This window comes from Toxorhynchites rutilus, chromosome 2 (assembly GCF_029784135.1).
Source record: "Toxorhynchites rutilus septentrionalis strain SRP chromosome 2, ASM2978413v1, whole genome shotgun sequence".
NCBI classification, from domain to species: Eukaryota; Metazoa; Arthropoda; class Insecta; order Diptera; family Culicidae; genus Toxorhynchites; species Toxorhynchites rutilus.
Window position 1 is genome coordinate 33,260,341 of NC_073745.1, and position 13,377 is coordinate 33,273,717.

General features: G+C 36.7%; 1 protein-coding gene across 2 annotated transcripts in view; it reads right to left on the reverse strand.

Moving 5' to 3' along the window:
- The window catches only part of LOC129770177 (beta-1-syntrophin), a 652,823-nt gene that overhangs the window by 335,837 nt on the left and 303,609 nt on the right, over window positions 1–13,377 (reverse strand). For both annotated transcript variants that reach the window (XM_055772842.1, XM_055772843.1), the window contains one exon: window positions 10,376–10,743. In XM_055772842.1, the coding sequence (XP_055628817.1) occupies window positions 10,376–10,581 (206 nt within the window). In that variant the 5' untranslated portion in view covers window positions 10,582–10,743. The remainder of the gene's footprint in view (window positions 1–10,375; window positions 10,744–13,377) is intronic.

The following is a 13,377-nucleotide window of genomic DNA, read 5'->3' on the forward strand; positions in this document are numbered from 1 at the left end:
TTTTTCGATTTTCAAAAAACTCAAACTTTGACCGTTTAGCGCCACTCTCCCTTAAGTCCGATTGAGCTTAAATTTGGCATAGGGTGTTTTTTTCGAGGTGGTGAACATTTTTCATGAGGTAATTTTTTGAAATTTTAGGGTCAATTTTTTCCCATACATTCATTGGCACCGTAATATACCCATTATGGTAATAGTGTCCCTGGAGTTTCGTAATAAATGTACCATAAATGTATATCACCATAATGATAGTCGGTGTCACATGGAAGAAGTGTTAGTAGGATTCAAATAATACTTCAATAATAATTTTTAAAGGAAACTATGCCTCTAAATATTTTTCCTAGTTGCAATACTATGTTGTTGATTCAAAACTCGCCATAAATTATGGCAACGGAGCGCGAAGTCGAAGTTTTTATGTGATTTTAGAAACGCTGTAACTTTGTAAAAAACCAACGCATGAAGATCAGGTGAACATCATTTTAAACTTCATTTGAAGCTTAAAGATTTAATATGTAATATTTGAATGCTTCTATTTTTTTGTGTGTAGGTGTAGTGGATAACTATACTAGAAAGAAAAAAATCGATTTTTTCTGTTTTTTCAAATGCCACAGAATTTTATTAACCGAGTCAATAGTAAATCCAATTAACCTAATCAATCAGCATTCATTTAATTCCAAGAACGCTCATGTAGGTCATTTTAGTACAGGAAAAAGTTTTGATAGAATGAAAAATTTCCCATTTTCTAATGAATACTTTTTCAATAATGTGATTGTTCCCAAATCAGAAGGCAGTTTTGAAAGTTCCAAAAAAATCTGTACAAGACTCATTATTTATTATCCATTATTCGGCAGTTTTTGTCTAGTTTTTGCTTTTGATTTGATCGATTCTCTTAATTGACTTTCTCTTACGATAACCATGATTTTCCAGACAGATGTTGTGCCACATAATTTCAATAAACAAAGAACATTACTTGTGTTCAAAATTTAAAAATAAGAGCTTCCGGGATGATAATCTGAGAGAGGGTACACTTAATTAACTACAAATCAAAACAGAATTAACCAGCATTACAAGTTCCGGGTATGATTAATCTTCTGTTAATGAGAAATTGTTGTTTTTTTCTAATAACCGGCATCCGGTCTGATACCAAAAATTAACCGGATAGGCAGGAAACGAATATCCGTTTCATCTATAGATTTGGCTGTTGTTATGTGCTTCCCGGTTGTAAAATAACTGCCTGCTCCTCGTTGCCTGGCATCTCTGCTAGCTGGCAGGAGAATAACAAAGGCGTTTATCCTATATTAATAGAAAATTGACCCCGTCCCTGATAACTCATTGATCTGAAATTTGGAAGACACCTTCAATTCTACAGTCATCCTGAAACTGCATATTCCATGATACTGAAAAATTCAATTTGAACGCCGCTAAAAAATTGCTTAATGGCTTGACTTGGAGAACACAAAACAAAATAAACAACATAAATTCAAAAAGGCCACTGCCACTAAATGGTCGATTATGTATTTTCTTGCAATCCCTTCAATATCGGTATCAAATGAAATGATTTGACTAATAGAATACAGTACATCATGAAAATATTCTGAAGGAAATTAGGTAAGAAATAAACGTTAAATTTCCATTATCCACAGTTGGTTGTTGCATCATATACCTCACGATTTTATTTTAGTCCCATCATTGCCCTAGTTTAATGAAAGAACGGATGTGATAACTACTAACTGCTACTTGCCTAAATATTTTCTAGCTTTCAGTACATAAATCCGTTTTTTACTTATTTTATTTTCTAGTGTTTAGTAAAGTATCTCATTAGAATTTACAATAAAACCATTCAACTTTTTTTTTAAATTTTTATTTCTTACCTAACTTACCTTTAACAATAAAGAGAGGATTGCAGAAAAAATACATAGTCGACCATTTTGTGGAAGCGCGACCTTTTCGAATTTATGTTGTTCATAATGTAGTGTATTCTTCAAGTAAAGCCATTCAGCCATTTTTAGCGGCGGGCAAATTGAATTTTCCAAGATCATGGAATACGCAGTTTTATAATGGCAGTAGAATTAAAGGTATGTTCCAAATTTCAGATCAATCAGTGATCAGGAACGGGGTCAAATTTCGATTAATGTGTGACAACCAGAGTGGCAAAATCTCACTCATTTTACTGACAGCGCAAGATATTGAGACAACATCAAATTCAATCACCAATGCCCCTGTAGTTCATGACAAATGAACCGAACTTAATTACATGCAACCGACACTCTGTCACGTGGAACATTTGGTTTTTGCATTATTCCTCACACTCATTCATTTCACTGTCTCACTGAGAACAAACACCCGAAATATTCATACCGTTTTGTCTCGTATTCCGAGCACTTAAGGTTTGATGGCCATTAAACAGTGTCTCATTACTCAAAATGGTACTCTTTCGCGAAATTAATTTGATTTTAAGATACAATAGAGCCTTCTTTTTCATTTGACTACAATAAAATTAATAAACGAATACATATTCATGGTGAAAAACTAAAAGTATGTTTGATCACTTCTGTCTCAAATTCCGAACACCATTTTTGTCACTGACACATATTCCGAACACTTTTGTCTCGAACAGCAAAAGTGCATTTTTTTTAAATCCTTACTTTTAAACTACTGGACCGATTCATATGATCGATATATCAAATAAAAGTTAATTAGCTAGCCTTTGTTTTAAAAAAAAAAAATGGAATTCCCGTTTGTAATTATTGATTTTATTTGTTTCTTATAGTTTGCATGGTTTCGGAACCAAGGGCGCTACATCGGTATCGATACCTGTAAATGGTGTTAAAATGAAGCCTTTAACCCAAAGAATGTCAGGGTTTGGAATATTAAATTATTTATAACACTAAAGTTCAGTAAATTTACATTTAAAAATGAAGTGCTCGCAATTTGAATCGTGCGTAGAAACTTGATTCATATTCCGAACACTAAATTTAATGAAGATTTCTGCATAAAATATCATTTTATTTCATCGATTTATTGTAGATTCTTACCATTTCTAGCACTCAACATGAAAACAACAAATAAAATAGCTAAAAAAAAAACTACAAAAACTGAAAAATTAAAGAAACTTGTTTTTATACAGAATTTGCTAACGCAAACATTTTATCATTAGTTTTGAATGTCACTTTTTTGCAAATGTTTAATATTATAAATTATAGGCTGTATCGATACCTGTGAATGATGTTAAAATGAAGGCTATAAGCCAAATAATTTCAGGGTTTTGATTATTCAATTATTTATAACATTAAAGTTCATTAAATTTACAAATGAAGTGTTCGGAAGTGCTTCATAATCGCCCAATATTGCTCTATTGGGCGAAGCTCCGGCGCGTTGGGCGGGTTCATTTCCTTTGGCACGAAGGTGACCCCGTTGCCTTCGTACCACTCCAACACGTCCTTTGAATAGTCGCACGAAGCGAGATCCGGCCAGAAGATGGTCGGGCCCTCGTGTGGCTTCAATAGTGGTAGTAAGCGTTTCTGTAGGCACTCCTTAAGGTGAACCTGCCCGTTTACCGTGCCGATCATCACGAAGGGGGCGCTCCGCTTTCCGCAAGAGCAGATCGCTTGCCACACCATGTACTTTTTGGCAAACTTGGATAGTTTCTGCTTGCGAATCTCCTCCGGAACGCTGAATTTGTCCTCTGCGGAGAAGAACAACAGGCCCGTCAGCTGACGTAGGTTTCGTTGTCCATTACCAGGCAATGCGGCTTCGTCAGCATTTCGGTGTACAGCTTCCGGGCTCGCGTCTTCCCCACCATGTTTTGCCTTTCGTCGCGGTTAGGAGCCTTCTGAACTTTGTATGTACGCAGGCCCTCCCGCTGCTTGGTCCGCTGGACGAATGAACTTGACAAATTCAGCTTATTGGCGACATCCCGGACCGAACTTCTCGGATCACGTCTAAACTGCTCAACTACGCGCTTGTGATCTTTTTCACTGACGGAGCATCCATTTTTGCCGTTCTTCACCTTCCGGTCGATGGTTAGGTTCTCGAAGTATCGTTTTAGTACTCTGCTGACCGTGGATTGGATGATTCCCAGCATCTTACCGAAGTCCCGATGTGACAACTCCGGATTCTCGAAATGAGTGCGCTGGATTAATTCACGAGGCTCTTTTTCGTTCGACGACATTTTTCCAAATTTACGAAAAATTGACAGTGAAGCATGGCCAACGTGATCTATACACTCTTATCTGATTATAAGCGAAAGCTGAAGATATAATTCCTAAAAATTTAATTTCTACAGCGTTTTTTCCGTGATGCAATTTGATGTGACACACCCTTTAGTTCAAACAACTACAAAAACTGAAAAATGAACGATGCGTGTTTTTTACGAAATTTGCTAACGCAAATATTTTATCATTGGTTTTGACTGTCATTTTTTTGCAAATGTTCAATATTATAAATTCTAGGCTGTATCGATACCTGTAAATGATGTCAAAATGAAGCCTAAACCCCAAAGAATGTCAGGGATTTCATTATACAATTATTTATAACATAAAAGTTTAGTAAAGTTACATTCAAAAATGAAGTGTTCGGAATTTGAATCATGCGTAGCAACTTGATTCATATTCCGAACACTACTTCTGTTGTGGTACGGACAATCATCCTCATTGTCTCGACATTGTTTATCTAGGATCCAGCCTCACGGTAGATCCGTAGACATGATGTTGTTTGATGATCGGTCTCATGGCATTATATTAGGTAAACAAGGTAGGGTATATATCATGAATAGGCAGGCAAACAGAGCCTTCCAGACAGATGTTGTGCCACATAATTTTAATATGCAAAGAACATTACTTGTATTCAAAATGAAAAAATATGAACTTCCGGGATGATAATCTGAGAGAGGATAAACTTAATTAACTACAAATCAAAACAGAATTAACCAGCATTACAAGTTCCGGGTATGATTAAACTTCTGTTAATGAGAACTTAATGGCTTGACTTGGAGAACACAAAACAAAACATAAATTCAAAAAGGCCACTGCCACTGAATGGTCGATTATGTATTTTTTTGCAATCCCTTCAATATCGGTATCAAATGAAATGATTTGACTAATAGAATACAGTACATCATGAAAATATTCTGAAGGAAATTAGGTAAGAGATAAACGTTAGATTTCCATTATCCACAGTTAGTTGTTGCATCATATACCTCACGATTTTATTTTAGTCCCATCATTGCCCTAGATTAATGAAGGAACGGATGTGATAACTACTAACTGCTACTTGCCTAAATATTTTCTAGCTTTCAGTACATAAATCCGTTTTTTACTTATTTTATTTTCTAGTGTTTAGTAAAGTATCTCATTAGTATACTTCTCGATTCTCTACAATAAAACCATTCAACTTTTTTTTTTAATTTTTATTTCTTACCTAACTTACCTAACTTACCTTTAACAATATTGAGAGGATTGCAGAAAAATACATAGTCGACCATTTTGTGGAAGCGACCTTTTCGAATTTATGTTGTTCATAATGTAGTGACATCAGGTAAACAAGGTAGGGTATATATCATGAATAGGCAGGCAAACAGAGTAGGTAGATAATAAGTATATGCGAACCAACAAGAAAAGGAAAATAAACGAGAGTCAGGGAGTCCTAAAAGTGATCCCAACGTGTAAAGTCTATTATGAGAAAGGGCTCCCTCAATACTTCAATACTAGTTTCAATAAAGATTTCTGCAGAAAATATCATTTTATTTCATCAATTTATTGTAGATTCTTACCTTTTCTAGCACTTAACATGAAAACAGCAAACAAAATAGTTGAAAAAACTACAAAAACTGAAAAATTAACAATGCTTGTTTTTTACGCAATTTGCTAACGCAAACATTTTATCATTGGTTTTGACTCACTTTTTTTGCAAATGCTTATTATTATAAATTATAGGCTTTATCGATACCTGTAAATGATGTTAACATGAAGTCTATACCCCAAAGAGGGTATAGGTTTTCATTATTCAGTTATTTATAACATAAAAGTTCAGTAAATTTACATTTAAAAATGAAGTGTTCGGAATTTTAGACTGTTCGGAATATGAGACAAAACGGTACACATCTTCGATCAGCTGACAGTGGAAGGGAACAAATATCCATCTAGAGAAATACCATCTCACTGACACCGCGTCAGATGTTTAAACGCGTGTTAGTGTTTATGTTTTCCTGGTATGTTTCTAGCCCGGTCCTATTTTTGTACCGCTTATTGCACACACATCGATGGGCAACGGCACATTCGAGTGCTGTGTTGATGGGTGTATGACCAACGAAAATTTCACCAGGACGCAATGAAAGGTGATATTTTCGGCTTGAGCATTCACTGACATCGAGAATGAACTGATATTTCTGTCTATGAAACGAAAACTATACCAAAACAAACGTGATGGTGAGCCAGCAGTCATAGGCACCGCGGCACCGCGATAGAAAGAAGAGAAGAGTATTGGTGGAGATATTTTGCACTGATAAAAATTGCTTTTCGATTTCAACACGTTCTTTCGAAATTTTGCATCCTTGGTGACAACCCTACAAACACTCAAACATACATACAAAAAGGGCAAGCTGAATGAAACAGTTGAAAAATAATTGATTATTTGGGATCTGCGGATCTTGGATTTGGATTTTTCATGAATAACTGTGTTTTACTAGTCAATCCCTTTCGTTTGATATCCATATTGATGGGGTTCTCAATAAATATGTAATCCGCCATTTTGTAGTGGCCGCCATTTTGGGTTTGCATTTTCCATTAATAACTGTATTCTACTAGTCAAGCCCTTTATGATTTGATACCTACATTGGCTATTCAATTTGGAATTATTATACAAATTATTCAAAGTTTTCGAAAATCAAAAATAAAATACTCCGGATAATTGAGTCTAAAATTCCGCATAATCGAGTCCCGGATAATCGAGTATCCGGATTATCGAGTCCGACCTGTATAACGTTTTATCCTAGGACTAACCGTTTTCGAGATATAACCATTTTAATATTATTAAAATCATGTTCGTGAAATTCTAGAAAATGCATACTGCTGCTGAAAATTAAGACTAAGGTTTCGACATCGTTTAGAAATTTCACTAACACTTCACTATAAAGAAATGATTATACAGATCGGACTCGACTATATACAGTTTGGAAAAAAATATATTTTTTTATATTTCAAATATGGCTTATTCCAAGAAGAAATATAACCTTTCAACGTTAAGGTGAAGTTTAAGTGGCTATTACATGTACAGTGGGGTGCAAATCGTGATTTTTGAAGATTTTGCTTGAATTTTCACCAGGAATTGTTCATATCGATATTGCAGCCAAATTAAGAAAGACAAGAACAAATTATAGATCAGTTGAAAAACTTCAACTTAATTGATAGAAACAATTCAGTTTAATATAAATTTTTAGGATAAAATTGATAATAACACATTAAAAATTATTAACTTTCAAGTTTTTCACTTCCAAAATGTTAATCAAATCCACTAATTTAGGTGTTCAACTACTATATCCTGTACTAAATTTTCTCATCTTTCAAATGAAAGCAACAGAATCGTCTTCCGTAGCGTACTTTTTAATGTTGTGCCAGTTTGAGGCAACAGAGTCCGAACAAAAATAAAGTTCTATAACTCTGTCATTGTTTAAATTCGAACATATGCGTAGAAGGATTTTTTTCATCGAATATGATCGTCTATCACCCCCTGAGATAATCTTCATGTGAGAAAGTTGTTTTCTGACTTTAAGGGGATGATTCAAAAATCAAATTCCTCTTTTATTTTCAAAAATCAAAAATACATGCAAAAAAACATATTTAAAAAGTTTTTTTTGACTCGATTCTATACAGGATTCGAACATATACAGTGAAATGAAATCAAAAACTGTATATAATCGAGTCCGCGCTGTATACCGAAAACGGTTAGTCCTAGAATAGAACGTTATAACGGGTGTTAAATAAAAAATAAGATTTTTTTCAATACCTTTCAGTAACTCAAATAAAGAGCGTAAAATTTTCTTTCTCCAAGAAAATTGCTCTTTGGGCTCCCTAGAAACAGTAGGCGTGTTTGGTTTTGCTAGTTTGAATTTAATCAAAGCAAAGATGGCGTCGAACCAGCACGTGCTCCGCGAACGCATTGTACGGTTCTACGAAACGCGTTTCCAGCAAGGAAAAAAGTTCACGGTGGCACATTTTAAGGAAGAAAATGTACCTGTCAGTACGGTATATCGTATCCTGGGTTCCCTAAACGTAGAGCGGAAGGTCGGAAGTGGTCGTCCGGTGACGATAATGACGAAGCAGAGGAAGACATCGTTAAAGAATCTGTTTGACAACAAGGACGCAACCAGCCTGCGTGACGCCGGTCGGAAATATGGCTGCTCCCACGTATTGATCCATCGGACCCTCAAGATGGAAGGAATCGTCTGCAGGAAGAAGACGAGGTCGCCGGAGTACACGGAGGAGCAGATTGAGACGGTTAAATCACAGTGTCGAAAGATCGAAAGATCGTAACCCAACAAACTTGCCCCAGTGCCGCCAAATAGAGGATTTATTTGGCTCACTCAGTGCCCTAGTGTATAAAAACAATTGGAGGGCCAAGGACACGAAGCAACTGACTACAAGAATCCGGAATTGTATCCGGAAAATGGATGTAAGTGCCGTACAACGTTCTTGTGAGAGCATCGCGACAAAGTCGCGTCGAACAGCAGACCACGGCCCTTACTCAAACATTCACTGACATTTTTTTTGAAGAAAATACATTATGTTATTAATAAAAAATACTGAAATAGATGAAAAAAAATTATTTTTTTTTTATATGTGATTGAAAAAAATCTCATTTTTCATTTAACACCCGTTATGTAGTTTTTCGTGTAGATTCGCATGTAAATTCCATTTTTCATGTTACTTTTCTTATATGGTTAGGATTTAGTTAAGTACTTAAGTACTCAAATTTCAGCATTTTCAATAGATCATATCTCCATTCTTGAAAGTTTAACACGGCATCACTATACGTCAAACTTTGTTAAACTGGAAGGGCTTTCCAAGAAAAATACACAAAAATATATCGAAGAGGGGGTGTTTTGAAACGTTAAAGTTTTTAATTATAAATTTAATTTTTGAGATTTTTTTTTAATAGATTATTTCAAATGTTATTTTTCCTAAATGATTTCAAATGATTCATTCAATTTTGTCAAACATCATATTTTAATCGGACATCTGTATTTTGAGCTACGATTTTTTGAAAAAAAAAATAAATGTAACTGCATATGCCGTTATAAAAAATAAGTCGTAATAAAAATAAATAATAATCATATGATAACAAAAATTGGGATTTTTAGAAGCTTTTATCATTTGTACCAAGTTTCAATAAAATCGAACGCGACACTCGCCAAAATTTTCCGTTTTCCGGCTGATTTGGGGTGGAATTGCTGTATAATTCGACTCGTAGCAGCAAACTTGGTAATTGTTTGAAAATACAAACATTAACAATGAAATACCGCACGATATGCCATAATTCTTTCCGCTAATTATTATAATCCACCGCTCTCCCCCCAATCTACTCCCAAACCTGCGGTGGGCACTGCCGAAAGTATTGCTCTCTTCCATCGAACCGAGAACCGATCAGACGAAATCTACCGAAACCAATTCGTCCTCATCGAACCGACCGTCATCGTAACCGTAACGCAACTCAGCGCGGCCCAGCGATCCACGCTCGATTTCGCCACCACCTCGACACAAAATAGACCCATAAAGCCAAACATAATAACCTTTCATCACGCATGATGTATCACCCATCAGTCGTCGGTGGTTTCGGAAGCCGTTCCGCCCACGCACCACCTATACTACACACTATAATCCATGGCGCGAAACGCCGAGCCAACGACCGACCGAACATCGAGTTCGAAGATTTTCGGCGGCTTCCCATCTGGCGAGAGTGAAGAAAGGTGAAACCCATTCGCAATGTTATTGGCGTTGTTTGGGCAGGCGTTTGCGTATGTGTGAATGTTCGAGGGAGGGGGTGTATGTGTGCCACGGGACCGGGTTGAACGAGGCCATAAATATGATCAATAAATAACACGCAAATTGAACCACCATTAAATTTAATTGCCTATAGAAATCAAAAATCATTAGGTGTGTTTAACCATTCCCCACTTAGCATCGCGCGTCAGCCTGAGCATTCCCAAAAAGGGATGGAGTGGGCGGATTTCGGTTGAAGACTGTGTGACACATTGAATCAGTTCGGGTTTATTTATTGCGGATAAAATCATATCGATTGTGGGGGGTCATATCGAGGTGTTGGGGTTAATCAAATATTTCAATAAGGCATTTTGATTGCCGAATTGCTGTCGAGCTTCACTTACCCCAGCGTTCCGTTGAGGGTGGTGCTGTGATCGACCGGTTCGCACGTTTCATCCAAACTAACCGAAATGTATTCCGTTTCGAGTGTGACCGACACTCGGTACCAGGCGCCACGGACACGTGTCTCGAGGATGCCACTGCGGACGCCACACGTTGCCATCGAAGTGGACGCTGGACTGGTCCGACTAATGCTACCGGATTCCACCATCTTATCGGAGCGTTTGGCCAGGGACCAAAGCTAATGCCAGAGAATTGTTCCGAGCTTTCTGTGTGTTTGGGCGGCACTCACAAAATTGCTATTCCTGAACGCGCACAAATTACGCCGGGATTGCCGTCTTCCCGCGCCGGAAATCCATCTTCAGCAAATTATCTGCAAATAAAGCGAGAGCAAGGAAACAAAACTCAGTTATTCGATTCGATCCGGCACAAAAAAAGAGAGAATCATTTATGCGAGCCAATCAAAATTCAACCTTCCGCATCCGTTCCAGGTGATCCCCTTAAAATCACCCACTTATTTACCATTTTGGGGGCGGAAAAGGAATAAAAATCGCACATCAAGCAAAACCATTACTTGTGGAAAAGGGCACATCTTCAAAGGAATTTCCCGTTATGATTTATGGAATAAATTATATTCTCATTTTTGCTTCCATCATGCTGTCAAAGCGATTCCGGGCCCCGGCCTCGCGGATATTGGTATGGAGGAGGACGAGGAAGGAAGGAAGAAGGAGGTTTGATGTTTGATGGCGACCCGCGCGCTCGGCGATGGATCCCTGGATCCCGCCCTCAGTGTTTTCCAGTTCCTACTCCTCTCCATTCAGCGAGTGCTTTACGACTCCTTCTTTGTGGGTCTGTGGCGGGAAGAAAAAAGCCGACGCAGGAGCTTTTGGGTAGGTGCGAGATTTTTTTTTTTTCATTCGTCACAGTTCAAACCACATGCCTACATATATTATTTCTATTAATATTATTCATCCAATCTCTGCCCTGTCTCAGTCAGCCAGTCAGTCATTCGGAGAAGGAACGCAGGGTGAGGATGGTTCCCGGCAGGAGTTCCGCCATCGGGACGCGTGAAATGGAAACTTGATGATTGAGCATATCACCCATATATCGCTCGGTAAGTCAAGAGGTTCACCTCGAATCCTGATGACATGAGGTCGCATAGGATCTTCGTGGGAAGGGAAAGGGAGTTTTTAAGAGGGAGTGAATATTTTAGATGGGATTTATACATTTTTGTTGGTTTTGTTTAATGTAATCTGCTCCTAGCATGCATTTAGCAAGGGACTGGAAGTGAACTGTAAGGTTACATGGGGTTTTGAACTCAAGTGTTTCTTGCAATGAAGAGGAGTATGACTCATGAGCAAAATATTTAAATACTAAATTCAGTTTTGTATTTTAGCTGCATTGCTAATCCAATTCCTAGTCATACTTTAGTTCAAAACATAAATACTTGCATACAACCATTTTCACATGAAATTGAAGGTTTTCAGCCGCCTATTTAGAATCCATATTTTAGATCAAATATACACCGTATATATAACATCATATGCCCTAAAATTTGGTTGGCATATAATGCGCTGGCATATGCATGCAAAAGTGGAGACCATATACATACATGGCAAATGCTTACCGAATTTGTTTGGATGAATAATATGAATAATATGAATATATTCATGAATTGTCAAAGCACCAAATACAACTTTTGCCATACTCATATACGATTTATTACAGATATAGAAAAAAAAACAAATGGCGCAAAATATTTTCGTGAAATGTTTATTATAGCCTCACGAATTGCCATTTTTATATATGAGTATTCATGTTTGAAAAAATAATAATTGTTTGATTGACTTGTGTTGGGAGTGGAATATGAATGTTTAAAATGGCACAGATTGATGTTTGGTGAAAACTGCTCCGATGTGGGTTCGAACTCCGGTCGTCTGGATTATCATCCACCAGCTATCTCGCGCGGCTATCTGAAATTTAATTCAACAGCGGTTAAAACTTACGAGTGCATCAGCATTTCATTGACATTTCAATATGATGTAATATGTTCTTTATTAGGATCTAATATGATTTACTGTTTCATGATTTTCTTCAGCATGCAACACGATTTACTACAGTACGGAATCGATTTGAATTATACGCTTATACGACACACAAACTGCATCAGCGTAATATACGCATATGATGCGGATTAAATATATTTTACGACAATGTACATCATAAAATTGATGTTTATTATACCGAATTGCGACTTAATTTGATAATTATAACGCCCGAGCGGTCTGGGGCACTTTTCTTTTTTGTTCTATCGAGAGAAACAACTGTTCTTCTCGATGTTCAACTATCCACTACTTTATTTTTTCTCTCTAATCCTCGATTCCTCTGTGAGGATGTACAGAACTCTAAAAACGTTAGAACTAACTTACTGGCTACCTGCTATGTGTAGGGAATTTTCAACTTTCACAGTATGGAAAATTCCATCGTTCCTGTTGGAAAATCCTTGGTTAGATTCTCCCCTATCTTCATCATCTTTCTTATTGTAAATACTTATTCATATTGAAATTATCTGAGATGTTCTATTCGTGGGAGAGGGTCACTGCATCTCCCCCTACTCAATGAGTTTTAGGGGAAACTAGAAGAGTTTCCTCTAAAATTGGTCTGTGAGGTTATTTTTATATATAACTGATTGTATGTTATTTCAATTTTTTTGTGTTCTTCATTTGCTATGATATCTGTATTTATTTATCTCAACTCCCTCAATTCTGAAATTCCGCAATTCCAAATGAAAAATAAAATTATCATATCTCCATAAAATTTTCCAAAACGCCTTATCGATAAACACTTGTGCTTTTACAGCTACAATAAAAATAGTTTTCTTTTCTTTTCAAATTTCTTCGTATAAAACGTTTATTAATACTCCCCTATTTACTCTTTTAATTCATTCATCATATATTTGAAGGGTGTGTATACCTCTTCCATCAATTTTCTTCGCATTTATAGCGCT